General features: G+C 46.6%; 1 protein-coding gene, 1 non-coding gene and 1 pseudogene across 4 annotated transcripts in view; all 3 read left to right on the plus strand.

The window, feature by feature from the left end:
• KREMEN1 (kringle containing transmembrane protein 1) overlaps nt 1-20358 on the plus strand; it is a 71467-nt gene extending 51109 nt beyond the window's left edge. The window contains exons 5-9 of one of the 2 annotated variants that reach the window (XM_033233117.1): nt 3544-3697; nt 15427-15759; nt 16139-16348; nt 18110-18194; nt 19787-20358. In XM_033233117.1, the coding sequence (XP_033089008.1) occupies nt 3544-3697; nt 15427-15759; nt 16139-16348; nt 18110-18194; nt 19787-19955 (951 nt within the window). In that variant the 3' untranslated portion in view covers nt 19956-20358. The remainder of the gene's footprint in view (nt 1-3543; nt 3698-15426; nt 15760-16138; nt 16349-18109; nt 18195-19786) is intronic. The other variant, XM_033233118.1, reaches the window with a different exon arrangement.
• Nucleotides 11773-11880, plus strand: LOC117096817. Its single transcript, XR_004442653.1, has one exon. It is a non-coding gene; the product is annotated as a U6 spliceosomal RNA (small nuclear RNA).
• Nucleotides 20359-21198: 840 nt separating the features above from the next.
• LOC117096541 lies at nt 21199-24946 on the plus strand (annotated as a pseudogene). Its single transcript, XR_004442512.1, has 2 exons — nt 21199-22920; nt 23179-24946. The product of XR_004442512.1 is annotated as an uncharacterized LOC117096541 (transcript).
• Nucleotides 24947-25233: the final 287 nt, after the last annotated feature.

Genomic DNA, 25233 nt, shown 5'->3' on the forward strand with positions numbered 1-25233 from the left:
GTTATGAATGTTCTGGAATTAGATGGCAGTGACTGCACAACACAGTGACTATACCAATAACCACTGAAACATACACTGAAACAGTGAATGTTATGTTATGTGAATTACATTTCAGTTTTTAAAAAACCTAAAATAACTAAACTTCTAGAAAAATAAACAGAAAATCCTAAAATATTGGGTTAGACAAAGATTTCTAAATTGGACACAAAAACAAATCATTTAAAAAAGTATGGTAAATTGAAGTTATCAGTATTAAAATATTATCTTCAAAAAATAGAGTTAAGAATATGAAAGGCAGGCCACAGACTAGGAGAAAGTAGTTGTTAAATATATATCTGATAAAGGACTTGTATACAGAATATATAAAGAACTCTTATAGCTCAATAATATGACAACTTGATTTTGAAAATGAGCAAAAAATTTGAAGAGACATTTTATCCCCCCAAAATACATAAATGGCCAATAAACATATGAAAAGATGCTCAGCATCACCAGTTGTCAGGAAATACAAATTAAAACCACAGTGAGATACCACTGCACACCACTTCAGGATGTCTGAAGTTAATACTGAAAATACTAAGAATTGATAAGGATGTGGAGCAACTGAAACTCTCATAGACTGCTAGCAGGAATGTAAAATGCTACAGCTTCTTTAAAGAAAGATCTTAAATTTTCTTTCAAAGTTAAATATGCACACCTTAAAACTCAGCAATATCATACCTGGATAGTTACCCAAGATAAATGAAAACCTGTGTTCACACAAAGACTTATACATGAATGTTCATAGCAGCATTATTCATAATAGCTCCAAACTGTAAACAGTCTAAATGTCCATTAACTGATGAATGGAGAAACAAAGCACAGTATATCCATACATACTGTGGAATACCACTCAGCAATAAAAAGAAGAGACATATTAAGACATACTGGCCGGGCACAGGGGCTCACGCCTGTAATCCCAGCACTTTGGGAGGCTGAGGCAGATGGATCATTTGAGATTAGGGGTTTGAGACCAGCCTGACCAACATAGTGAAACCCTGTCTCTACTAAAAATACAAAAATTAGCCGGGCATGGTGGTGCGTGCCTGTAATTCCAGCTACTCAGGAGGCTGAGGCAGGAGAATCACTTGAACACAGGAGCCGGAGGTTGCTGTAGTGAGCCGAGATCAAGCCACTGCACTCCAGCCTGGGCAATAGAGTGAGACTCTGTCTCAAAAAAAAAAATAAATAAATAAAAGACGTACTGTTATACACAACATGGATGAATCTCCAAAACAGTAGGCTAGTTGAAAGAACTTAAACACAAGACTACATACTGAACTCAAAATGGATCCCAAATCTAACTGTAAAATGTAAAACTATAAAACTTCTAGAAGAAGATATAAGAGAAAATCTTCATGACTTGAGTTTAGGCAAAAAGTTCTTACATGAGACACCAAAAGCATGACCCGTGATGAGAAGAAATTGGTACATTTTAATTTGGACTTCATAACAATTTAAAGATCTTGCTCGGTGTGAAAGATATTTTTAGGAGGATGAAAAGACAAGCTATATCCTGAGAGAAAATATCCTGAGAGAATTTGCAAATCACATACTTGACAAAGGACTTGTATCCATAATGTGTAAAATTAAAAAAAAAAAAAAAGCCAAACAACTCAACAGCTAAAAAAAACCAAACAGAGCAATTTAAAAATGGGCAAAAGACCTTAACAGAAGATATACAGATGGCAAATAAGCACATGAAAAGAAGCCAAAGAAGATACACAGATGACAAATAATCACCTGAAAAGATAGTCTCTGGGCATGGTGACTCAAGCCTGTAATCCCAACACTTTGGGAGGCCAAGGCAGGAGGATCACTTGAGGTCAGGAGTTTGAGACCAGCCTGGCCAACATGGCAAAACTCTGTCTCTGCTAAAAGTACAAAAATTAGCTGGGCATGGTAGCACACCTGTAGTCCCAGTTACTTGGGAAGCTGAGACAGGACAATTGCTTGCACCTGGGATGCGGAGGTTGCAGTGAGCCAACATCATACCACTGTACTCCAGCCTGGGTGACAGTGAGACTCCATCTCAAAAACAATAGAAAACAAACAAAGATAAAGAAGACGATATAGTCGAGATCATTAGCCATTAAGGTAATGCCAATTAAAACTATAATGAGATACCACTACATACCTATTAAAAAGGCTAAAATAAAATATACTGAAAATAACACGTGCTGACAAGGATACAGAGCAACTGGGACTTTCATATATTGTTGGTGCAGATCTAAAATGGTACAGTCATTCTGGAAAAGTTTGGTACTTTTTAATAAAGTTAAATATACATCTACCATATGACCTAGTAATTCCATTCCTAGTTACTATCCTAGAGAAATGAAAACTTATATTCACATAAAAACCAGTACACAAATGCTTATAGCAGTTCTAGTCATAATTATGAATAACTAGAAACAGCCCAACAGATAAACATTGATACATCCATACAATGAACTCTGCTCAGCAATAAGAATGAGTAAACTATTGATACAAACACCAATTTGGATGAATCTCAAAACCATTATGCTGACTGAAAGAAGCCAGTCTCAAAAAGATTACATACTGTATGATTCTATTTATGTGACATTTTCGAAAAGTCAAACTACAGTAATGGAAAATGGGTCAGTGGTTGCCAGGGATTCTGGGGGAGGGCACCTATAAAGCAATAGTGTGAAGAAAGTTACTGGGGTAATGCAGCTGTTCTGAATCCTGATTGTACTGGTGGTTGCACAAATCTTTTTTTTTTTTCTTTAAGACAGAGTCTCACTGTGCTGCCCAGGCTGCAGTGCAGTGATGCAGTCTCGGCTCACTGAAACATCCACCTCCTGGGTTCAAGCAAATCTCCTGCCTCAGCCTCCCAAGCAGTTGGGATTATAGGCACTCACCACCACGCCTGGCTAATTTTTGTATTTTCAGTAGAGGCGGGGTTTCACTTTGTTGGCCAGGCTGGCCTCTAACTCCTGACCTCAAGTGATCCACCTGCCTCAGTCTCCGAAAGTGTTGGGATTACAGGAGTGAGCCACCATGCCCGGCTGTGGTTGCACAAATCTATACAAGTGTTAACATTTACAGAACTATATGCCAAAATACTATATAGTAATGTAAAAACGAAGTTGTAAAATGGGGCCTATAATGTGTTTACTTTGAGGGTTAGCTATAAAGCACTCACTACTTGGCACATAGTAAACAGTCAATAAAATGTTTAGCTGTTACTCATGTTTGAAGTTTATGAGATTTTCTCCCCCTTAAAACTTACTTAAGTGTAGCAGAAACACAAGCATTAAAAAGAGATGCTCACCGACAGGGAAACACATTGGTGGTTGCGTACCTATTGGTCAGCTTGAAATTAAGTGTTTCGAGAGTGGAAGAAGGGGGAGGTCCCAGGGGAAGGGACCCTGGGAAGATGAGCCTGATTGCTTGCTGGAAGCCCACCCTGCCAGGCTCCTTCAGGCCATCTGACATCCCTGACGATGCTTACCGTGTGCTGCTTCTCTGTTGTGGCAGTTTGCTGGGATGGAGTCAGGCTATGCTTGCTTCTGTGGAAACAATCCTGATTACTGGAAGTACGGGGAGGCAGCCAGTACCGAATGCAACAGCGTCTGCTTCGGGGATCACACCCAACCCTGTGGTGGCGATGGCAGGATCATCCTCTTTGATAGTGAGTATGCCCTGTGCCCATCACTGCCCAAGGCACAGGAACCCTTGGACCAGAGCAACAAGCCTGCCCACCCTTCCTCCCTTCTATGTGTTCATTCATTCACTTGGCAATAGGCAATACTTGTGACTAGACCCTGGGAATACAGCACAGTGCAGGAAGACTCAGCCCCTGCCTTCTGGAAGGGAGAACAGACACTTAACAAGGGATTAGCTACAGTCATGCCAAATGGTTTGAAGCAACGTGGTCTATTGTGTGATGCTTAGACAACCTAGAAATGATAACCTTTCCAATTTTACATAGACACTAATATAACAATCCAGTATCAGCTTTATTATCCTCTTGCTTTAATGTAATTTCCAAACCCTTTTGACTTTTTTTTTTTTTTTTTGCATTTGGGATTTATATATTATTGTGACACACCTGAGAAGAGAGCGTAGTTCTAAGTTGTTTTTTCACGCCTAGCACTGGGTTTGCCCTGACCCACCTCCTCTCTAAACTGCCGCATTTGTGAGATGCTGGCCAGGAGCGGAGTGTGTTCAGAATGGAAGTGGATCCAAGGCCTTGACCTCACCAACATCATGTTCTAACCACAGAGCCAACTGATTCCTCATCGTAATCCACCAGCGTCCTCTCAGTGGCAGTGAGACTTTATGAGAGTTACAACAACAGTGCAGCACCAGATTTCAAGATAATGGAGACAGACAAAAAAAAAAAAAAGGCTCGAGATTACCAAGAAATATTGTAGTGTCTGTGGTGTCTTTGGCCTTTAGGCTAGAGGAAGTGCACTCCTGGCATCTCAACCAGGCAGCATGGCTAGTTTTGAGCAAAAATGACATATGGTTTATTAGTTTCCTAGGACTGCCATAACAAATTATCACCAAGTAGGTGGCTTAAAACAAAACAAAACAAAAAATTCATTCTCTGATAGTTCCAGAGGCTAGAAGGCCAAAATAGAGGTGTCAGCAGGGCTGTGCTCTCTCCAAAGTCTCCAGGGAAGCCCTCCTCACTTCTGGTGGTTGTGGGTGATCCTTGGCATTTGTTGGCTGCACCACTCCAGTCTCTGCCTTCTCCTTCACACAGCCTTCTTCCCTCTATGTGTGTCTGTGTGTCCATGTCTCTGTGTGTCTCCTTAAAAGGAGCCAATCATTGGATTTATGGCCCACCTTAATCTAATATAGCCTCGTCTTAACTCAGTTACAGAACATTCACAGGTACCAGGTGTTAGGACTTGAGCATATCTTTCTAGGGGACACAATTCAGCCACTATATATGGTGACTATAAAACCCAGCCAAGGTTTATAACTGAGCCTTTTCATGTTATAGCTTAGACACTGTCTGAAGTGTGTTTGTATTTGGGGTGGGAAGACAAGATTAGTGAACAGAACTTGCAGTCAATTGGTTTTTTTAGCTAAGTGTGCTCATTGGAGACTGCCAGTTGATTCCTATACATCCTGTTATGTCCTGACCAATGCTTAGTTTGATACCTTTGTTTTGGCTAAAGACTGAACTTTGGCTAATGATTAAGGAATCTTGCTAATGTTTAGTTGGCAAAAAACTATGCACTGCACATCTATTTAACCTTTTATTCTAGAGTTCAGTATTATAAGATTCTCTGCCTTAACACTCTAACTCAGGAGAGTAAGTTTTCTGAACTTGCAAAATGCCTGGTATACTCTTAAGTGAAAAAACAAAGGAAATAAATGTTTCTTGAGTACCTAGTATGCATGAAGGCTTTATCTACATTATCACATTAGGTCCTCTTGGCACCCTTCTGAAGTAGGGGTTATTGTGATTACTCTCATTTCACAGAAGAGAGCCATATGACATGGACAGGATAAATAACTTGCTGGGATCCACACTGCCAGGAAGCCACTAGAGAGGTGCTAGAGAGGAAAGAGGAGTAGTGTGAGGGTTTACTACCTGTTTTTTGGCTTTAAATAGAATGTAATGTCAATTTAAAAATGGAAAATGAGTGTTCGCAGATATATGGAGAAACTGGAACCCTCATACATTGCTGGTGGGAATGTAAAATGGTACAGCTGCTTTGGAAAACAGTCTGTCCAGCCTGGCCACATGGTGAAACCCCGTCTCTACTAAAAATACAAAAATTAGCTGGTTGTGGTGGCACGTGCCTGTAATCCCAGCTACATGGGAGGCTGAGGCACGAGAATTGCTTGAACCCAGGAGGTGAAGGTTGCAGTGAGCTGAGATCACGCCACTGCACTTCAGCCTGGCGACAGAGTGAGACTCCATCTCAAAAGAAAAAAAAAAAGTAAACAGTCTGGCATTTCCTCAAAACATGAAACAGAGAGTAACTGTATGACCCAGCAATTCCACTCTTAGTTATATACCTGAGAGAACTGAAAACATGTTTCCACAAAAAACGTACATACCAATGTTCCTAGCAACATTATTCATAATAGCCAAAAAGCGGCAGCAAACCAAATGTCCATCAGCTGATGAATGGATAAACCAAGTGGATATCCATATGATGGAATATTATTCAACCATAAAAATAAATAAAGTACTGAGGCATGCTACAACATGGATGAACCTTAAAACCATTATCCTAAATGAAAGAACCAGATGCAAAGGGCTATATATTTTATGATCTCATTTATATGAAATGTCCGGAATAGGCAAATCCACACAAACAGAAGCCAGATTCCTGGTTGCCAAGGCCTGGGGGAAGGGGAAGAATATGGAGTGACTGCTTAATAGGTACGGATTTTCTTTTTAGAGTGATAAAATGTTCTGGAATTAGATAGGGATGATGATTGTATAACATTGTGGATATACTAAATACCACTGATTCATATAGAGATAGTCCTCAACTTAGGAGAGTCAACTAATGATTTTTCTTTTTTTTTTTTTTTTTTTTTTTTTTTTTACAGTAGGTTTATTAGAGTATTAAATGCATTTTTGACTTTGATATTTTCAATTACAATGGATTTATCAGGACATAGCCCCATTATAAGTCAAGGAACGTCTGTACTTTAAAATGGTTAAAATGGTGGATTTTAGATCAAGAAAAAATAGAATATAGTTTTTGTAAGACAATCTTTCATTTAGCACATTTTTATTGGGCATCTGCTGTGGGGTAGATAAAAGTATGTTTTCTTTAGTATAGAGGCTTTACTGGAGGTGTCAAATAGAAATAATCTGGATTAAATTTTAAATGCAGCACTGTGGAAATCGTCTTTAAAGTGCACACCAAGTAGCATCTTTGGTACTACTAGGAAAGCGTACTGACCCTCACATAAAGGTACACTGAAGTGAATTAATTATAACAACAATTATTGCTATGTATCGAGTGTTTGTCGTGTGCTAGACTTGATGCCAAGTGCTTTTGTGTATTTTATGTTATTTAATCCTTGTAGCAACCATATTGATAAGAAAACTGTGGATCAAAAGATGAAGTGATTTGTCTATGCTAGTAAGTGCCAGAGCCAGGATTCAAATCCTGGTTTGCCACATTTGAAATTTTTCTTTTTTTTTTTTTTTTTTTTTTTTTTTTGAGGTGGAGTCTTGCTCTGTTGCCCAGGCTGGAGTGCAGTGGCCTGATCTCAGCTCACTGCAAGCTCCGCCTCCCGGGTTCCCGCCATTCTCCTGCCTCAGCCTCCCAAGTAGCTGGGACTACAGGCGCCCGCCACCTTGCCCGGCTAGTTTTTTGTATTTTTAGTAGAGACGGGGTTTCACTGTGTTCGCCAGGATGGTCTCGATCTCCTGACCTTGTGATCCGCCCGTCTCGGCCTCCCAAAGTGCTGGGATTACAGGCTTGAGCCACCGCGCCCGGCCTCACATTTGAAATTTTTCTATTTTCAGCAGCTAGACTCCCTTTTATTAACAATAGTAAAACAGATCATAATAATGGATGCAGTTTTATGCTTTAAAGTTATATGAACAAAGTATACCCAGTTCTGATTATTACCACATTGGCCCCTTGTGCAGCTCTCCAGAAGCTGCCCTTTCTGGCTAGCATTTGCTCAAGGACTAAGAAAGTTGGCATTCTGAGAGGCTGCTCACACCATCCTCCAGAGGCCCAGATGCGTGTGGTCTACAGGACCCCTGACAGCAGCCGGTTCTATAACTCACACCCCATTGCTCTGCTGAGAAAGGTACAAAACGCAGCACTGTATAAATAATCTCTAAAGGTGCATCTAGAGGCTGGCGCGGGGACGCATGCCTGTAATTCCAGCTACACTGGAGGCTGACGCAGGAGCATCGTCTGGGAGGCAGAGGTTGCAGTGAGCCGAGATCTGAGCCAAGATCACACCACTGTGCTCCACCCTGGACGACAGAGTGACACTCCATCTCAAAAAAAAAAAAAAAAAAAGGCCCATCTAGTAGAGAGTAAAATAGTTCGAACAGCTCATGAAATCCTTATGACTCATTGAACAAGGCTGAGCACTTTGGAAATGGTGACCACAGACTGTCCCATGATTTGGGAGGGAGAAGATGTCTTCCTAAAGATATTGGAGAAGTTAGGCCGGGCGCGGTGGCTCAAGCCTGTAATCCCTGCACTTTGGGAGGCCGAGACGGGTGGATCACAAGGTCAGGAGATCGAGACCATCCTGGCTAACGCGGTGAAACCCCATCTCTACTAAAAAAATACAAAAAACTAGCCGGGCGAGGTGGCGGGCGCCTGTAGTCCCAGCTACTCGGGAGGCTGAGGCAGGAGAATGGCGTAAACCCGGGAGGCGGAGCTTGCAGTGAGCTGAGATCCAGCCACTGCACTCCAGCCTGGGCAACAGAGCGAGACTCCATCTCAAAAAAAAAAAAAAAAAAAGATATTGGAGAAGTTAGATGGTGAGAAATGACCAGGTTACAGTCTGTCTCCCAGAACATGAGGCCCCGCTACCAGTGTGGCTCGCATGTGGACCTCAGTCAGTGTCAGCGAGGTCTTCCTGTCCTCTGCTGGTTAGAGGAGCACCCAGGCTCCTCTGCAGTAGAAGCGCTCAGGCTGTGTTTGCTCTTCGGGAGAGAGACGACGGGGCTAGTAGGGGTGGAGGGTGAGGGGCAGCTGGCAGAAGCTGTCTGCTCAGTCATCATTGCCACATCAAGTAATTTGTCACAGACTCTCTGGCTGATTTTTCAGCAAGCTCTCATGGACTTGGAGAGGTCACTGAGGTAAGCTGTGTACTGTGTGTAAACACAACACTGACGGGGGCTTCAGAACCTCTGCTACCCCTGGGATTATAATTTATTGAATTAACAGAACCAAATAGAAGAACATGTAGGCCAGAGTCAACAGAGGGTTACAGGAATGACCCGGGCTAGCCTCTTGGGACTCCCTTGGCTTCTAGGCCCTGAAGGGAGGGGTCAGTCATCTGGATTGGACCTCATTTTGTAACATTAGTTGAACACTTATCATTGACAGGGCCCTGTGCTATTCACTTAACATGCGTTGCTTCCCTTAATTCTCACAGTACTGTGAAACAGGTACTGTTATGCTTATTTTACAGATGAGAAAACTGAGGCTCATAAAAGTTCAGTGGCCGGGCGCGGTGGCTTAAGCCTGTAATCCCAGCACTTTGGGAGGCCAAGACGGGTGGATCACGAGGTCAGGAGATCGAGACCATCCTGGCTAACACCGAGAAACCCCGTCTCTACTAAAAAATACAAAAAACTAGCCAGGCAAGGTGGCGGGCGCCTGTAGTCCCAGCTACTCGGGAGGCTGAGGCAGGAGAATGGCGGGAACCCGGGAGGCGGAGCTTGCAGTGAGCTGAGATCCAGCCACTGCACTCCAGCCTGGGCGATAGAGCGAGACTCCGTCTCAAAAAATAAAAAAAATTAAAAAATAAAATAAATAAATAAAAGTTTAGTAATTTGCCCAAGGTCCCACAGATAAAGATCCTGCCTTCATGGAACCTTTCTTTTAGTGGGAAGGGAAGAGATTAATTGTGAAAGTGATTGAAGGTCTAAGGATGGGTATGATCTGGCTCCCGAGACTGTGTTAGCAATTGTATTTCATAGACTCTAAGATGCCTCAATTCTGAGTTGCAACATTATTTTATACACCAAGGGAAAAAAATATTTCCAATTTAACAGTGACATGCATTGACTAAAAGATACATCCCAGTTTAAAAGATTAAAGTGTTTCCCTTAGAGTTAATGAAATATGGTAACAGCCTTCTTTCTTGGGTGCCAAGAAAGAGTGGAATGTTTCCATCCTGAGTGGAATCTGATTCATGGCTGGGACCCATCTGGTTGAGGTTTGTTTCCTGAGACACGCCCATTATCATTCCTTTCTAGAAGTAGAGCACTCAGCTGGGGTTCAGGGAAGCTGCCTGTCCTGGCTAGTGCCTGAGGCTTCTTCCCAAATAAGTGGACTCAGCTAGTATCGAGGAGGAGCAGGAAGGTTAAAGAGAATCACAGAAGGCAGGAGGACACCGGCCCCCTGCCACGGAGGGCTTGCCCGGGTCTATCCTGGGCAAGTATATAGTTATATATATATATAGTATGTATATATATATAGTTTGTGTTTTGCAGAATATTATGCAAATGGAATCACAATATTTAACCATTTGTATCTGGCTTCTTTCACTTAGAATAATGCTTTATCATTCACCTATGTTGTTGCCTATATCAGTAATTTTTTCCTTTTTATTGCTAAGAAGCATTCCTTTGTACGGATGTATTGCAATCTGTTCATCCATTCACCAATTGACAAACATTGGTCTGTCTATGATAAAGCTGTTGTAAACATCCAAGTACAGGTGCTTATGTGGACATACGTTGCCATTTCTCTTGGGTACCTACCTAGGAGTGGGATTGCTGGGTCATGTGCTAATTGCATATTTAGCATTATGAGTCACTGCCAACTATTTTCCAAAGTGGATGTGCCATTTTGCATTCTGACCAACAATATGTAAGATTTTCATTTGCTCCACATTCTCTCCAGCTACAGATAGTTTTGTATGATCTGATTTTTAAATGTGATCCATTCTAGTAGGTATGTAGTAGTATCTCATTGTGGTTTTAATTTGCATTTCTCTAATTACCAATCATATTGAACATCTTTTCATATTCTTATTTGCCATCTGGTATATTCCTTTCCCTTAAAGAAATTCCTTTAGCATTTTCTCTAGTACAGGTTGACTGTCAATAGCTTCTTTCTGCTTTTGTTTGAAAAAGCTTTATTTCACCTTCATTTTTGAGAGTAATTTTTGCTGGGTATTGATTTCTGTGCTGACAGCTTTTTTCTTTCAGTACTTCAAAGATATTGCTCCATATTCTTGTGACTTGTATGGTTTCTAGAGGTGTATGCCCTATCTTTATTCCCCTGTATGTAATCTTTTCCTCTTCCTTGCCTACCTTCAAGATTTTATCTTTGTTTTGGTTTTCAACTTTTTTTTTTTTTTTTTTTTTGAGACAGGGTCTTACTGTGTCACCCAGGCTAGAGTGCAGTAGTGCAATCATGGCCCACTATAGCCTCGACCCCCTGGGCTTAAGCAATCCTGCCTTAGCCTCCTGAGTAGCTGGGACTATGGGCATGTGCCACCATACCCAGCTAAGTTTTTAATTTTGTGTAGAGACAGGGTCTCACTATGTTACCCGGACTGGTCTTAAACTCCTGGGCTCAAGCAGTCCTCCTGCCTTGACCTCCCAAAGTGCTGGGATTACAGGCATAAGCCGCCATACCCAGACTGGTTTTCAACATTTAACTATGATGTGTCTAGGTGTGTCTTCTTTGTGTGTTGGTTTGTTTTTTTGTTTTTGTTTTTTGTTTTCTGCTTTTGTTTTTGTTTTTAATTTTTTGTTTGTTTGCTTGGGTTTGCTGAGATTCTTGGATCTGTAGTTTGTCACCTTTTATTAATTTTGGAACATTTTTCACCATTATCTCTTCAAATATTTCTTCTATATTCTTTTTTTCTTCTTTTGGCATTCCAATTACACATATGTTAGACCATTTGATATTGTCCTACAGCTGTTGGGTCTCTGTTCTCTTTGTTTCACTTTGTTTTCCCCTTTGTTTCATTTGGGGATAATTTCTATTGACCTGTCTTCAAGTTTATTGATTCTTTCTTCAGCTGTGTCTAGTCTCCTGATAAGCCTATCAAAGGAATTCTTCAGTGCTTGCCTCAGCAGCACATATACTAAAATTGGAAAAAAAACAGAGTAGATTAGCATGGCCCCTGTGCAAGGATGACATGCAAATTCATGAAGCATTCTATAATTTTTAAAAATTCATCTCTGATATTGTTTTATTTCCAGTCATTTTATTTTTATTTTTATTTTTATTTAAGAGACAAGGTCTCACTCTGCCGCCCAGGCTGGAGTGCAATGGTGCAATCATAGCTCTCTGCAGTCTTGACCTCCTGGGCTCAAGTGGTCCCTCTGCTTCAGAATCCTGAGTAGCTGGGACTACAGGCACACACCACCATGCCTGGCTAATTTTAAAATTTTTGTAGAGATGGGGTCTCACTGTGTTCCTCAGGCTGGTTTTGAACTCCTAGCCTCGAGAGATCCTCCTTGCTTGGCCTCTCATAGTGTTGGGATTACAGGCATGAGCCACCATGCCTCACCTCCAGTAGATTATTTACTGTATTCATCGTGTAGTCTCTGTCTGATAGTTCTAGCATCTGGGTCATCATCTAGTTCTGTAGATTGTTCTATCTCTTAACAATGTCTTTCCCCCCTGCCACCCTTGCTTTTATATGTGGGTTGTAATTTTTTATGAATGCCATACACTATGTATAGAAGAGGCTGAGATAGTGTTTACACCTGGGCAGATCTGCATAGTGTAGGCACTAAGCTAGTCTGTCAGAAGTTGAGCTGGGTTGTTTCTATCACTACCCTCAATGCACATCAGGCTTTAAACTCCTCCATCAATGGGTTGCTATCAGCTTGTGCTTAGTGTGGAGCCTAGGGTACCCATGAGTTTTCCTCAGTAGTCCTGTTCCATCCTCAGCTTTGAGGAGTTCCTACATGCCTGTGCCACAGACGGGCTCTTTTTCTACCCTCTTTCCCTCCCTCAGTGGTAGGCTATGGCTGCTTGTTACCTGGTTCTACTCATGATGAGGTCATGGGGGTGGTTCTTGGTTCTCCTGCCCTGTCCTCAGTCTTAGACAGGATGTGAAAAGTCCAGCGGCCTGAGGTCTTTTCAGCATTCCCATACCCTTCTTCTCTCCCTGGCAGCCAAACAGTGCTTGCATCTGTGGTGGATCTTGGGAAAGATAATTTCTTGCCTTCCCTCCAGGAGTAGTAGAGCTCTGCTTTGCATTGGCTGCAGGATCCTGGGCTTAAGAGGGCTCAAGGCAACCAGGGACCAATGGCTTTTGCTTCTGCTCTTCCCCCAGAAGCAGTGGATCTTCACCTGGTTACTTTGACAGGAAGGAGAATTTCAAGGAGACTGAAATTTGGGTTTGTAAAATGGTGTTTGGTACAGACTTTTCTAGTCAAATCAGGTCTACTCCCTCCCCCAGAGGCAAACAGATTTTGCTTCTCCCCGTTTTCAGTGGCCCTGGGAATAACAGGATTTGCTTCCCCTCTCCCAGTGGCCGAAGGCTTTTGCTTTCTTAGAGAGGAGAGTCCCCTTCTGCAAGTGCAAAGAGAAGGAAGTGGGCAGTATTTCATGCCTGTCCCCCAGTGGCAGCCTCTCACCTCCTGCACACTTATGCCACTCAGGGGGACTATGGTCTGCTGGCCAACCCAAGTCACTTGTGAAAGCACTGAGTAGAGGTCTGTGCAGAAAAGCTCGCAAGTGAGGGCAAAATGCCCATTGTGTCTGGGATGCCCAGTTGCCCTAAGCTGAGACACTAGCCCACTCTCAGCCTTTAAGAGTTTGTTAAGATTTTAGTGCTTTCTTGTTACTTCTCTGGCAGTCACTTCTTCCTCCTGTGTTCTCTCAAAGATGAAACTATTTGTGTGGCCTGACTCTCCTTGGTGGGGCTTTGACTTTGTAGAATTAAGTTCCCCTGGTTGTCATGAGACCTCAGCTGAGTTTTAAGCTTTTTTCATTGTTAGGATGGAAGCAGCATTCGCTTGTTGTTGTTGTTTTGAGATGGAGTCTTGCTCTGTTGCCCAGGCTGGAGTGCAGTGGCACAATCTCAGCTCACTGCAACCTCCGCCTCCCGGGTTCAAGCAATTCTCATGTCTCAGCCTCCCTAGTAGCTGGGACTATAGTCACACGCCACCAAACCCAGCTAATTTTTGTATTTTTAGTAGAGACGGAGTTTCACCATATTGGTCAGGCTGATCTTTAACTCCTGACCTCAGGTGATCCGCCTGCCTCGGTCTCCCAAAGTGCTGGGATTACAGGCGTGAGCCACCGCACCCGGCCTGCTTGTTGTTTTCTACATCCTAAAGGGAACCAGAACTCCCCCAAAGCCTGCTTTTTAAATCCTAGCCCTGGCTGGGCACGGTGGCTCGTGCCTGTAATCCCAGCACTTTGGGAGGCCGAGGCGGGCGGATCACGAGGTCAGGAGATCGAGACGATCCTGGCTAACATGGTGAAACCCTGTGTCTACTAAAAATACAAAAAAAAAATTAGCTGGCCTGGTAGTGGGCACCTGTGGTCCCAGCTACTTGGGAGGCTGAGGAAGAAGAATGGCATGAACCCGGGAGGCGGAGCTTGCAGTGACCTGAGATCACGCCACTGCACTCTAGCCTGGGCGACAGAGCGAGACTCTGTCTTAAAAAAAAAAAAAATTCCATCCGGACGTGGTGGCTCAAGCCTGTAATCTCAGCACTTTGGGAGGCCGAGACGGGCGGATCACGAGGTCAGGAGATTGAGACCATCCTGGCTAACCCGGTGAAACCCCATCTCTACTAAAAAATACAAAAAAAAAAAAAACTAGCCGGGTGAGGTGGCGGGCGCCTGTAGTCCCAGCTACTCGGGAGGCTGAGGCAGGAGAATGGCGTCAACCTGGGAGGCGGAGCTTGCAGTGAGCTGAGATCCCGCCACTGCACTCCAGCCTGGGCGACAGAGCAAGACTCCGTCTCAAAAAAAAAAAATAAATTCCTAGCCCTACACTTCCTCCCAAGGAGTTTCAGTTCTAAGATCTTGTTTACATTTCACCATGTAAGACAGGAAACCACTGCATCCCCTTTCTAGAACCTGCCTATCAAAAACAGGAGTCCAGAGAAATCAAATGTGCTCAGTACAGAGTGCTTAGAATCTAACATGTTTCCTCACTGCAGAAAGTCATTTCTTGTGCCTCAGTTTCCCCGCTTGAAAACGTGGTCCCTCATGGGAGTGTTGCAAGGATACTGGGGACACACGAGCAACTGTAAAGCCCTTCTCTTTTGACGACTTTACCTCATCGGGTGGCTCCCCTGCAGAGGCCTGAGTGGTTTGTGTGCTTTGTCTCATGTGCCGTCGCACATTCCTGTGATACAGGAGCAGGTGGTGCTCTCTCCAGCCTTGAAACTGAGAGAAGCAAGAGGCCCGCGAGTGAAGTGCGGCCCCTGCCATCACTTGGCCCTGCCAGTCCCAAGTCCAGACTCTCTGACTCCAGCCCAGCCCCAACCTAGGCCACACCACTGTGCTGTGTGCTAATTCTAAGGTCTCGGGGGGGAAAAACATCTCCACAGTCATTTGTCCAGAGTCTCAGCGATTCATTTTGTGACTCGATCCTGAAACATAAGACTGTCTGGTTTTACAGATAGAAACAATGTCCTAAATGGGATCCTGCTCGTTAGGAAGGCTTTAGAGCCTTGGTGTTGGAAGCGTGCCTGTGGCAGAGGCCCAGACTGAGGGCGTGGTGTCTTTTTCTCTTCTACAGCTCTCGTCGGCGCCTGCGGTGGGAACTACTCAGCCATGTCTTCTGTGGTCTATTCCCCTGACTTCCCCGACACCTATGCCACGGGGAGGGTCTGCTACTGGACCATCCGGATTCCGGGGGCCTCCCGCATCCACTTCAGCTTCCCCCTATTTGACATCAGGGACTCGGCGGACATGGTGGAGCTTCTGGATGGCTACACCCACCGTGTCCTAGCCCGCTTCCACGGGAGGAACCGCCCACCTCTGTCCTTCAACGTCTCTCTGGACTTCGTCATCTTGTATTTCTTCTCTGATCGCATCAATCAGGCCCAGGGATTTGCTGTTTTATACCAAGGTAAGACATCCTTGCCTCCTTGAGGGCTCTTCAGGGCCCATGGGCCTTGGGCTTCTCTTCTTCACCCTTGTGACTTGGGCAGTTCTTGCGGGGCAGATTGGGACTCAAGAACTACTGACTCACCTTGCAGATCACCCTGAGGCTGTGGCTCCTTCCTGACCCCCATTTCATAACTCATTTATGTTTCATCAGACAGAAAAGAGACGAAAACCTGTCAGTGTCGCTATTTTAGTAGGTCTAATGACAGGGACCCGCCCATGGAAGGAACTGCACCAGAACTGAATAGAGCAGAAGGCTTGTTCTTCATAACTCATGCTCTCACCCCGCTCAGCTCAGTCTCCACAGCCCTGGCCCCAGTTAATTGCTTTTTCTCTTCCAGCCGTCAAGGAAGAACTGCTACAAGAGAGGCCCGCTGTCAACCAGACAGTGGCCGAGGTGATCACAGAGCAGGCCAACCTCAGTGTCAGCGCTGCCCGGTCCTCCAAAGTCCTCTATGTCATCACCACCAGCCCCAGCCACCCACCTCAGACTGTCCCAGGTAGCAATTCCTGGGCGCCACCCATGGGGGCTGGAAGCCACAGAGTTGAAGGTAGCGCTCTTGACAGTTATAAAGACAAAAGCACTTGGGTGTTTCTTATTCAGAGGCAGGTTGGGATATTGGCTCTGTGACCTATAGTCTGTCCTGGCTTTTGAGGGAAATTTTCTTATTAATTGGTTCCTTAGTCCTGAGGGAAAAGTGCTCACCTCCAAAGATTAGGCAAGTGTGCCTTTTGTACATTGTGACTAATCAGCTAATCCCGTATTTTCCCACGTTAAGATTATCTTTCTAGAGCCCCACATTGAAACTCCCTAAATTTTTTTTTCTTTTTTTTTTTTTTTGAGACGGAGTCTCGCTCTGTCGCCCAGGCTGGAGTGCAGTGGCCGGATCTCAGCTCACTGCAAGCTCCGCCTCCCAGGTTCACGCTATTCTCCTGCCTCAGCCTCCGGAGTAGCTGGGACTACAGGCGCCCGCCACCTCCCCCGGCTAGTTTTTTTGTATTTTTTAGTAGAGACGGGGTTTCACCGTGTTAGCCAGGATGGTCTCGATCTCCTGACCTCGTGATCCGCCCGTCTCGGCCTCCCAAAGTACTGGGATTACAGGCTTGAGCCACCGCGCCCGGCCGAAACTCCCTAAATTTATTGGCATTTGCAAGAACTCCATTCATTCACTCACTGACTCATTCATTCAAAAGATATATAAGTGCTTCAGTGGTGCCAGGCACTGTGCTAGGTACCGGATTATAGAGTGAACCAAACACAATCCCTGCCCTTCTGTGACATATAAATGAGAGGAGAAAGACAGAAAGCAAAATAAAAATCAGATAATGATAAGAGCTATGAAGAAAAGTCATGCAGGACCAGGTGCAGTGGCTCACGCCTGTAATCCCAGCACTTTGGGAGGCTGAGGCAGGAGGATGGCTTGAGGCCAGGAGTTTGAGACTAGCCTGAGCAACATAGGGAGACCCTTTCTCTACAAAAAATAAAAAAATTATCTGGGTGTGGTGGTGCACACTTGTGGTCCCAGCTACTTAGGAGGCTGAGGTGGGAGGATGGCTTGAGCCCGAGGGCTCAAGAATGCAGTGAGCTATGATTGCACCATTACACTCCAACCTGGGTGACAGAATGAGACCCTGTCTCGAAAAGAATAGAAAAATTAGCTGGGCATAGTGGCACATGCCTATAGTCTCAGCTACTCAGGAGGCTGAGGCAGAAGAATTGCTTGAGCCCAGGAGCTTGAGGATGCAGTGAGCCAAGGAAGTGATGCTTTTATGAGCTGGTAGAACTGGAAAGTACCCTCAGTAGTGACCTAGCCTGGAGCCTTTCAAACTGCCCAGGGCCCCTGCAGTACCCACCGTAGAAGGTCAGGGAGAAGGGCCTGTCCAGCACTTCCTGTGTGTCATTTGGCTATGGATCTCAGTAGCATCTCATAGGTCACACATCTCATTCCTCGGATGAGGAAACTGAGGCCCAAAGAGTTTACATAACTCCATCTGTGGTTGCACAGTGGTCCCAGTGGCAGAGACAAAATGCATGTCATCCCTTTAGATTCTGAGTCCAGTAGACTTTGGATCATCCTGCCTGCCTCTCCCTGAGAGTGACTTGTAGAACAAAGGGAAGTATTCAGAACACCTGGGGCCCCATGCTTAGCCTGGGTCTCAGCTGCTCCTGAGGCTGGGTTTGCTGGCTGCCCTCCCACACCGGCCTCCAGGGAGCCCCTCAGCCAGACTTACTCACTTGGGTATTCTAGCCGACCCCCTTTCGGAAACCAGCCATAAACAAGCCTGGTAAGCTCTGTCTTTTGCATTTGCAGGATGGACAGTCTATGGTCTGGCAACTCTCCTCATCCTCACAGTCACAGCCATTGTAGCAAAGATACTTCTGCACGTCACATTCAAGTGAGTACAAGAGGGAGCTGCCCGATTCCAGGAAAGGGAAGGCTCAGAGTTCGTTTTCTATGATGCTTCATTTGTCTGGGTACAACTGTAGAATCAGCAGATGATTCCAAGGCCCTCAGTCCTAGGGAATGGAAGGCAGCAGACATTCCCCCTTCTCTGTAGAGTGAAATGTACAACTGGACAAATCTCATTAAGGTTTGAGGGATTTTGTTTGCTGTGTCCAAAGCATACAATTTCAAGGAGGATTGCAACATTCCTGGCTTAAAAAGCAAATGTGCTAGTGCCTTACGGAGATCTTTATGCAGGGTTGAAGATAGCTAGGACGATGCGGTGCATACTTCCTGATGCCTTCTAGAAATTGAGAAACATCCTTAGGAAGATAATTCTCACATTTTATTCACTATTGCTTAATAGTTATTTTAAAACAGTTATTGAAGAAACTTACAGAAGCTTTATCATTCAATTCTGACCAATTTGGGGGAAAATATATTTCCTTCCCTTATTTTGCTACTCAAGTCTAACAGTTGCACCTTCCAGGAAAGGGGCAATTGTTCGTGCTACTGATGTTTGTGTACTTAGAGGGGAGCTTGTTCTAATTTTTCCTAGACCCCTACTCTGTCTTTCTGGTGGTTTCTAATCGAGGCTCTTCTCATTTCACAGCCTCCCTGAAAATGTATGTATGTCCACTAAAAGCTGTCTTTTTCCTGACTGTCTCACTTGCTGCCTTATACATTAAATGCAAGCTCTTCTGTTGCCTTGTGAAGGCTGCCTTTGGCCACATTGGAACCACTTTACATAGACACCTCCACCCTACACTTGAAATGTTTCAGTGGAAATAATGTCCTCGTGTGTGTGTGTGTGTGTGAGTGTGTGTCTGTGTCTGCGTGTGTGTGTGTGTCTGTGTCTGCGTGTGTGTGTCTGTGTCTGCGTGTGTGTGTGTCTGTGTGTGTGTCTGTGTCTGTGTGTGTCTATGTGTGTGTATGTGTGTTTTAAAGTCACAATTCACATGTTCTGGGGAAGCCTCTCAGGCTCAGTCCTGACCACATCCCCTGTGGCAGCAAGAAAGCCCGATGCTTCCTATAGCATCCAGCATCTGACAGCATGGCTGAGGCCTTAAAGTACATGCCTGACTCTCCTCTGACATCAGCTGCAGCTTCCCTGCCAGGCAGCTGTCAGGACTGAACAGAGTCTGGGCCAGCACCGAAGGCTAGACGGGTCTCTGCTTGAAGCAGAGAAGTTTTGCGTTTATCTTGTTTTAGCTAGGTGGGCTTCCAGGTAAATGGCATTTGAAGATAGTTCTTTTATTTAAAATAAAGGAATTTGAAAATTCATATTCTCTCAGGCTGGGCTTTTCCAGATTTGAAGAATTCTGCTAGTTAGAAAGTTCTTTGTTATTCTGATGCGGATGCTGCCCTGCTGCACTTGGCCTCATTTCAGCTGCACACTAGTCCTTCAGATCTTTAGAGGTGGCTGTGAGGTCCTTCCTAGACCTTGCCCCACCCCATTTCCTAGATACAGTATCTCATGAGATGGTAGGTTGTTTGGAGTGCTTTGTTCTAATCTATTGGAAAAATTATTTATCTGCTTGACAGATCCCATCGTGTTCCTGCTTCAGGGGACCTTAGGGATTGTCATCAACCAGGGACTTCGGGGGAAATCTGGAGCATTTTTTACAAGCCTTCCACTTCGATTTCCATCTTTAAGAAGAAACTCAAGGGTCAGAGTCAACAAGATGACCGCAATCCTCTTGTGAGTGACTAAACACCCTGCTGTGCCTAGGACTCGAGGGCCCTCTTTGAGCTCAAGGCTGCTGGGGTCAACCCCTCCTGTGGTTCTTCTCTGACAGACTCTTCCCTGCCTCTTCCTCTGCCTCGGCCTCTTCGGGGGCGCCCTCCTACAGACTAGGAAGAGGTACCCTGCTGCCAGGGCAGGCAGAGCCTGGATTCCTCCTGCTTCATCGGTTGCACTTAGGAGAGAGACTCAAGGCCCTGGGGCCCGGCCCTCTCTGCATCTCTCTCTCTGATCTAGCTAGCAGTGGGGGTGTCAGGACAGTGAAGCTGAAATGACAGAGGTGGTCATGGCTGGCACTGGGCTCAGGTACATTCTAGATGGCTGTCAGGTGGTGGGTAGGTTTAGTTAATTGAATTTTTCTTGTTTCTTCTCTTCTCCTGGTCTTTATGGCTTGGAACAGGGCCAGACAGGGAGAACTCTCAGGTACTCTTGGGAGTTGGTCTGGTCCCATGCAAGTGTGGACTCCTGGACATTAGTGAGGTGTAAAGAGGGCGGTGTCTGTGCTGCCCTGGCAACATTGCTCTCCAGATGCTAGACTAGGATGGGCCTCCTCCAGCCTGGGAGGGTCTGAGAATAAGATCTAGTGACCCCCATTTATATCAAACCTGATACTTTACACATGGGCTTCTTTCTAGATTCTTCTTTCCATAGCTCATAGAGCTGCAGGGAAAGCTTGAAGAGCTTTGGTCACATAAAACATCCATTTGGCCGGGCGCAACAGGATTATGCCTGTAATCCCGGCACTTTGGGAGGCTGAGGCGGGCAGACCACCTAAGGTCAGGAGTTTGAGACCACCCTGGACAACATGGTGAAACCCCATCTCTACTAAAAGTATAAAAATTAGCCAGGCTCCTACCACCACGCCTGTAATCCCAGCACTTTGGGAGGCCGAGGCGGGTAGATCACGAGGTCAGGAGATCGAGACCATCCTGGCTAACACGGTGAAACCCCGTCTCTACTAAAAATACAAAGATTAGCCGGGCTTGGTGGCGGGTGCCTGTAGTCCCAGCTACTTGGGAGGCTGCGGCAGGAGAATGGCGTGAACCTGGGAGGCCAAGCTTGCAGTGAGCCGAGATTGCGCCACTGCACTCCAGCCTGGACGACAGAGTGAGACTCCGTCTCAAAAAAAAAAAAAAAAAAAAAAAAATTGGCCAGGCGTGGTGGTAGGAGCTTGTAATCCTAGCTACTCAGAAGGCTGAGGCACAAGAATAGCTTGAACCCAGGAGGCGGAGGTTGCAGTGAGCCGAGATCGCACCACTGCACTCCAGCCTGGGCAACAAGAGTGAGACTCTGTCTCAGAAAAAACAAAAAACAAATAAACAAAAAACACCCATTCATTTACTCATGCAACAAATTCTCCTGCAAGCTTTTATGGGCACTCAGTAACTACTCAGGATTGGATTTATCAGCCTTGCCCCTGAGCAGCTCGCGGTCCTATGGAACCTGAGCCAGGCCTCGGTCTCTCCATGATTGGCTCAGCTAACTCTCAGTTCAGAGCAGAGAGTATCAATCTTGTGTTTTTGCCTTTAGGCAGCACTACATGAAACATGGGGCCTGTGGTCCTTCCTTCTGGCGTCCCCCGTGTTAAAAGATAAAAAACACCCCAAGAGCCATCTGTGCTCTCTGCCCCTCCTGTGGGGACCATGTGGGGTTAGGAATGGCTCAGTGGGGAAGGACAGCACTCTTGTCCCCAGTCCCATGTCACCCTGTCCCTTAGATAGGGAGTTGGGCTGCAGAGATTGGTGCGAGGAGAGGGTGGGTTTGGGAATTGGAGCTCCTCCAAGGAGCTCCTCCTAAGATTGAAAGCTGCAGCTGTAGTGGCTGCTGGTTGGGAGGTAAGTGCCATCACTAATTTAAAAGTCCTTGCCATCTGGAAGCAGGCTTTGTCAACAGCAGCTGAGAAAAGCGGACTGTGCCTCTGCTGGCCAGGCCTAGGCCCTCGTCAGAGCATGCCTCTTCCCAAGGCTTTCGGGCCTGGGTGATTGTTGCACCTCTGGCCTTGGCGTTTCCTCTTTGCAGCACTTGCCTACCTCCCCCAAGCCCTGAGCCACTGCCTGCTGGGGCTCCTACTGAGGTTCTGGCAACACCTCTGCACCTGCCACCCCTGGGAGGAAAGAGGGCCACACGGGAAGTGTCTGCAAGGAGAGGTGACACTCGGCAGCCTGAGTTCAGGAGAGGTGCTCAGAGCTTCAGGCAGAGAGGCCTTCAGAGGAGGGAAATGGAGCAATGTGTCATAGGCAGACAGGGTCAGGACTGCCACCCCAGGCCCCGTGGGAGGCCAGCTGAGGGCACAGAGCTGCTCGGTGCAGGCTTCATGCTTTGATCTGGAAAGAGCAGCTGTCCGTAGGCCTCTGTCTCCAAGAGGCCCGTCACACAGGAGGACCGCTGGAAACATATCGACACGTGCAGTCTCCCCTCCAAGCTATTCACACTGATTGTGGAATCTCTTTCAAACACAAGTGTCAGGTGTGTGTCATCCCAGCGGGCCCTGTGCTGTGAATAGAGCCATGTGCAGCACAAAGGGAATGTGGCATGTGGCCCCAGAAGAGTTCACCCGGCCAGGGGCCAATTGTTCAGTTGCCTGGGGCTGACACTGACCACTGGCCTCTGGGGTGTCCTGCAGCCCAAATGCCCACCTTGCCCTCCTCACATCTCAGTCAGGGGAGGCCATGCCCAGGCCAATGTGCTGTTGGAGCCTGCAGTGGGGGCAGCACTTCCTCGGAGGGCCTGGGAGGTGCCAGGGATGCCCCAGCACTTCTCCTCCTGCCTGGCCCTGGCATGGCCCAGTGCCTCTAGGATCAACTTATGATCCGTGGAGCAGCCCCGGGAAACCCAAACCTGGCTCAGGACAGCGGAGGGGCAGGAGGGCTGTAAATCACCCCAGGCTAAGCCTCCATGGGTGCTGGGCCCTGCGCAGCCCGGCTATGGGCTCAGTTAGAACTACTTAGAAAGTCAGCGACACCCTCAAGCCTGTAATCCCAGCACTTTGGGAGGCCGAGACGGGTGGATCACGAGGTCAGGAGATCGAGACCATCCTGGCTAACACGGTGAAACCCCGTCTCTACTAAAAAATACAAAAAACTAGCCGGGCGAGGTGGCGGGCGCCTGTAGTCCCAGCTACTCGGGAGGCTGAGGCAGGAGAATGGCGTAAACCCGGGAGGCGGAGCTTGCAGTGAGCTGAGATCCGGCCACTGCACTCCAGCCTGGGCGACAGAGCAAGACTCCGTCTCAAAAAAAAAAAAAAAAAAAAAAAAAGTCAGTGACACCCCACAGAAGGCCACTGCAGCTAAGTAAACACCTGAGAAAGAAACTGTTCCAGAAGTGATGACGTGGGCTTCCAGGAGCACGGAGGAGGTGGCACTTGAACTTTGAGGAAACTCCTTGGATGAGATAAAGTGGGGGTTGGAGGTGGCGGGAAGAGGGTAACCCTGGGAAAGTCAACGTTGGAACGCATGGCAGAAGACTGTGGAAGAGGCAGGGGAGGGGCTTTGAGGACCACTGTGGGCGGAGCTCTGAAAGCACCCTGGCCAAAGCCTCTCCTGAGGTGACAGAGCGTGGGAGGAGGCTGCGGGGGCACTGGGCCTGCGTGCCATCCTCACCCTGTTCCCCGCTGGTGCCAGGCCCTGCCTTCTTGGTACATGTGCCAACAGGAGAGCCCTCACCAGCTGATCTTGTCACTCTCCGTGGTGACTATGCCTTGGCCAGCTGTGGCCCCGCGTTGTTTCTCAGTGTCCTTGGCCCTTCTGAGAAGGCAGGCGGGAGGCACACGGTGCCCTGTTCTTCCCCGTTTGTCCAGTTGCTTGCAAAGCAGAGAATGAGTAGGAATGAACCCGAGTGCCTTCACCAACCCTGTCCCCCACATCAGGACAGGCTTGAGGCCTCTCTGGGCATGAGCGAGGAAACCAGGCTGCTCTAACTTCTGAAGAGTGGGCTCCGGCTCAAGACTCCAATCAGCCAGAAGCCCACAGAGATCAAAGCACTAGCAAGTTCAGCTGTCCTGGCCCTCAGGCAGAACCCACCGGAGTGCCTGGGTGTGGCTCCACCCACATGCCCCACTGTCAGCCCAGGCAGGAGCCTTCCTGGCCAGGCTCAGGACCTGCCTGCAGCCCAGCCAGGCCATCACCCAGCCTTGATGCATCCTGGCACTGCACACTTACTCTTCACAAGCACTTATATGCGGATGGCCTCCGAGACCCTGCCTCCCTGGTCTGCTGAGGCCAGGCCAGGTCTCCCACGGAGCCGGGCAGCTCCCCACCCCACCGCCTGGCACAGTGAGGCCTCAGATCTCCCATGTGGTGTTTGATGTCGGCTTTTGCTCCTACCTTGGGAGTTGGGATTGTTTCCTCTGATGTCTTTGTTTACCTTCCTCACTGTTCTACCTCCTGGCCAGGTCTCAGCTTAGCTTCCCTGGTGTGGGGTGTTTTTCAAGCCTTCCAGCCACAGCTGTCTCCCCTCAGGCTGGATGGCTCAGGGGTGACAGGGCTTCACCCTCTGACTGCAGACCCCTGGTGGGCACATCTCACAGGCTTCCGTCTTGCTGAGTTGGGTACAGAGGCAGAAGTGAGGTGTGGAGGAAAGTCAGAGGGAAATCTGCTTCAGAAAGGAAGGGTCTTCAGACACAAAGACTGGAGGGCCCTTCCCCGCCTGCACGGGAGCTGCCATCGTGGGGCTCATGCACGCCAAGACCTTCCCACATCCAAACTCACCTTCCAGCAGGGATTTTGACTTTGGATGACAAGGCCTTATTTGTAAATATGCTCTTAATATGCAACTTTGAGAATAAAATAGAAACATCATGTATTTTAAAATATAAGATGAAGTGTGATGCACTGTATACAATTTAATATATATTTTTAGGATTTTGTTATTTAAGAAAATGGAATGTAATGGTACTTTTACAAAAGAGAAAAAATGTTATTTTTACTTTCTGGAAAAAATAAATATTCTCATTGTTGTAGAAATAGTGATGGGCCCTACGCTGTCATTTTTGCGGGAGTTCCCCAGAGACTGTGGGACAAGCGGAGGGTGTCTGTGGTGGGATGCTTACCTTCCCTCGGGTGCCAGTCCTCACCTTTTGGTTGCTTTTTCCTAGTAGTGCCTCCAAACTTCTTCCAGTCTTGTCACGGCTTTGACCCACAGCTGACCTTCAGCTGGTAAGATCGGAAAGATTAGGTACTCCAAAACCACTGCACTGCAGCACACGTCCAAGGAGGGTCAGGGCAGGGCACAGGGCTCTGCATCAGAGAAA

Source organism: Trachypithecus francoisi, unplaced genomic scaffold (genome assembly GCF_009764315.1).
Source record: "Trachypithecus francoisi isolate TF-2019V2 unplaced genomic scaffold, Tfra_2.0 Lachesis_group14, whole genome shotgun sequence".
NCBI classification, from domain to species: Eukaryota; Metazoa; Chordata; class Mammalia; order Primates; family Cercopithecidae; genus Trachypithecus; species Trachypithecus francoisi.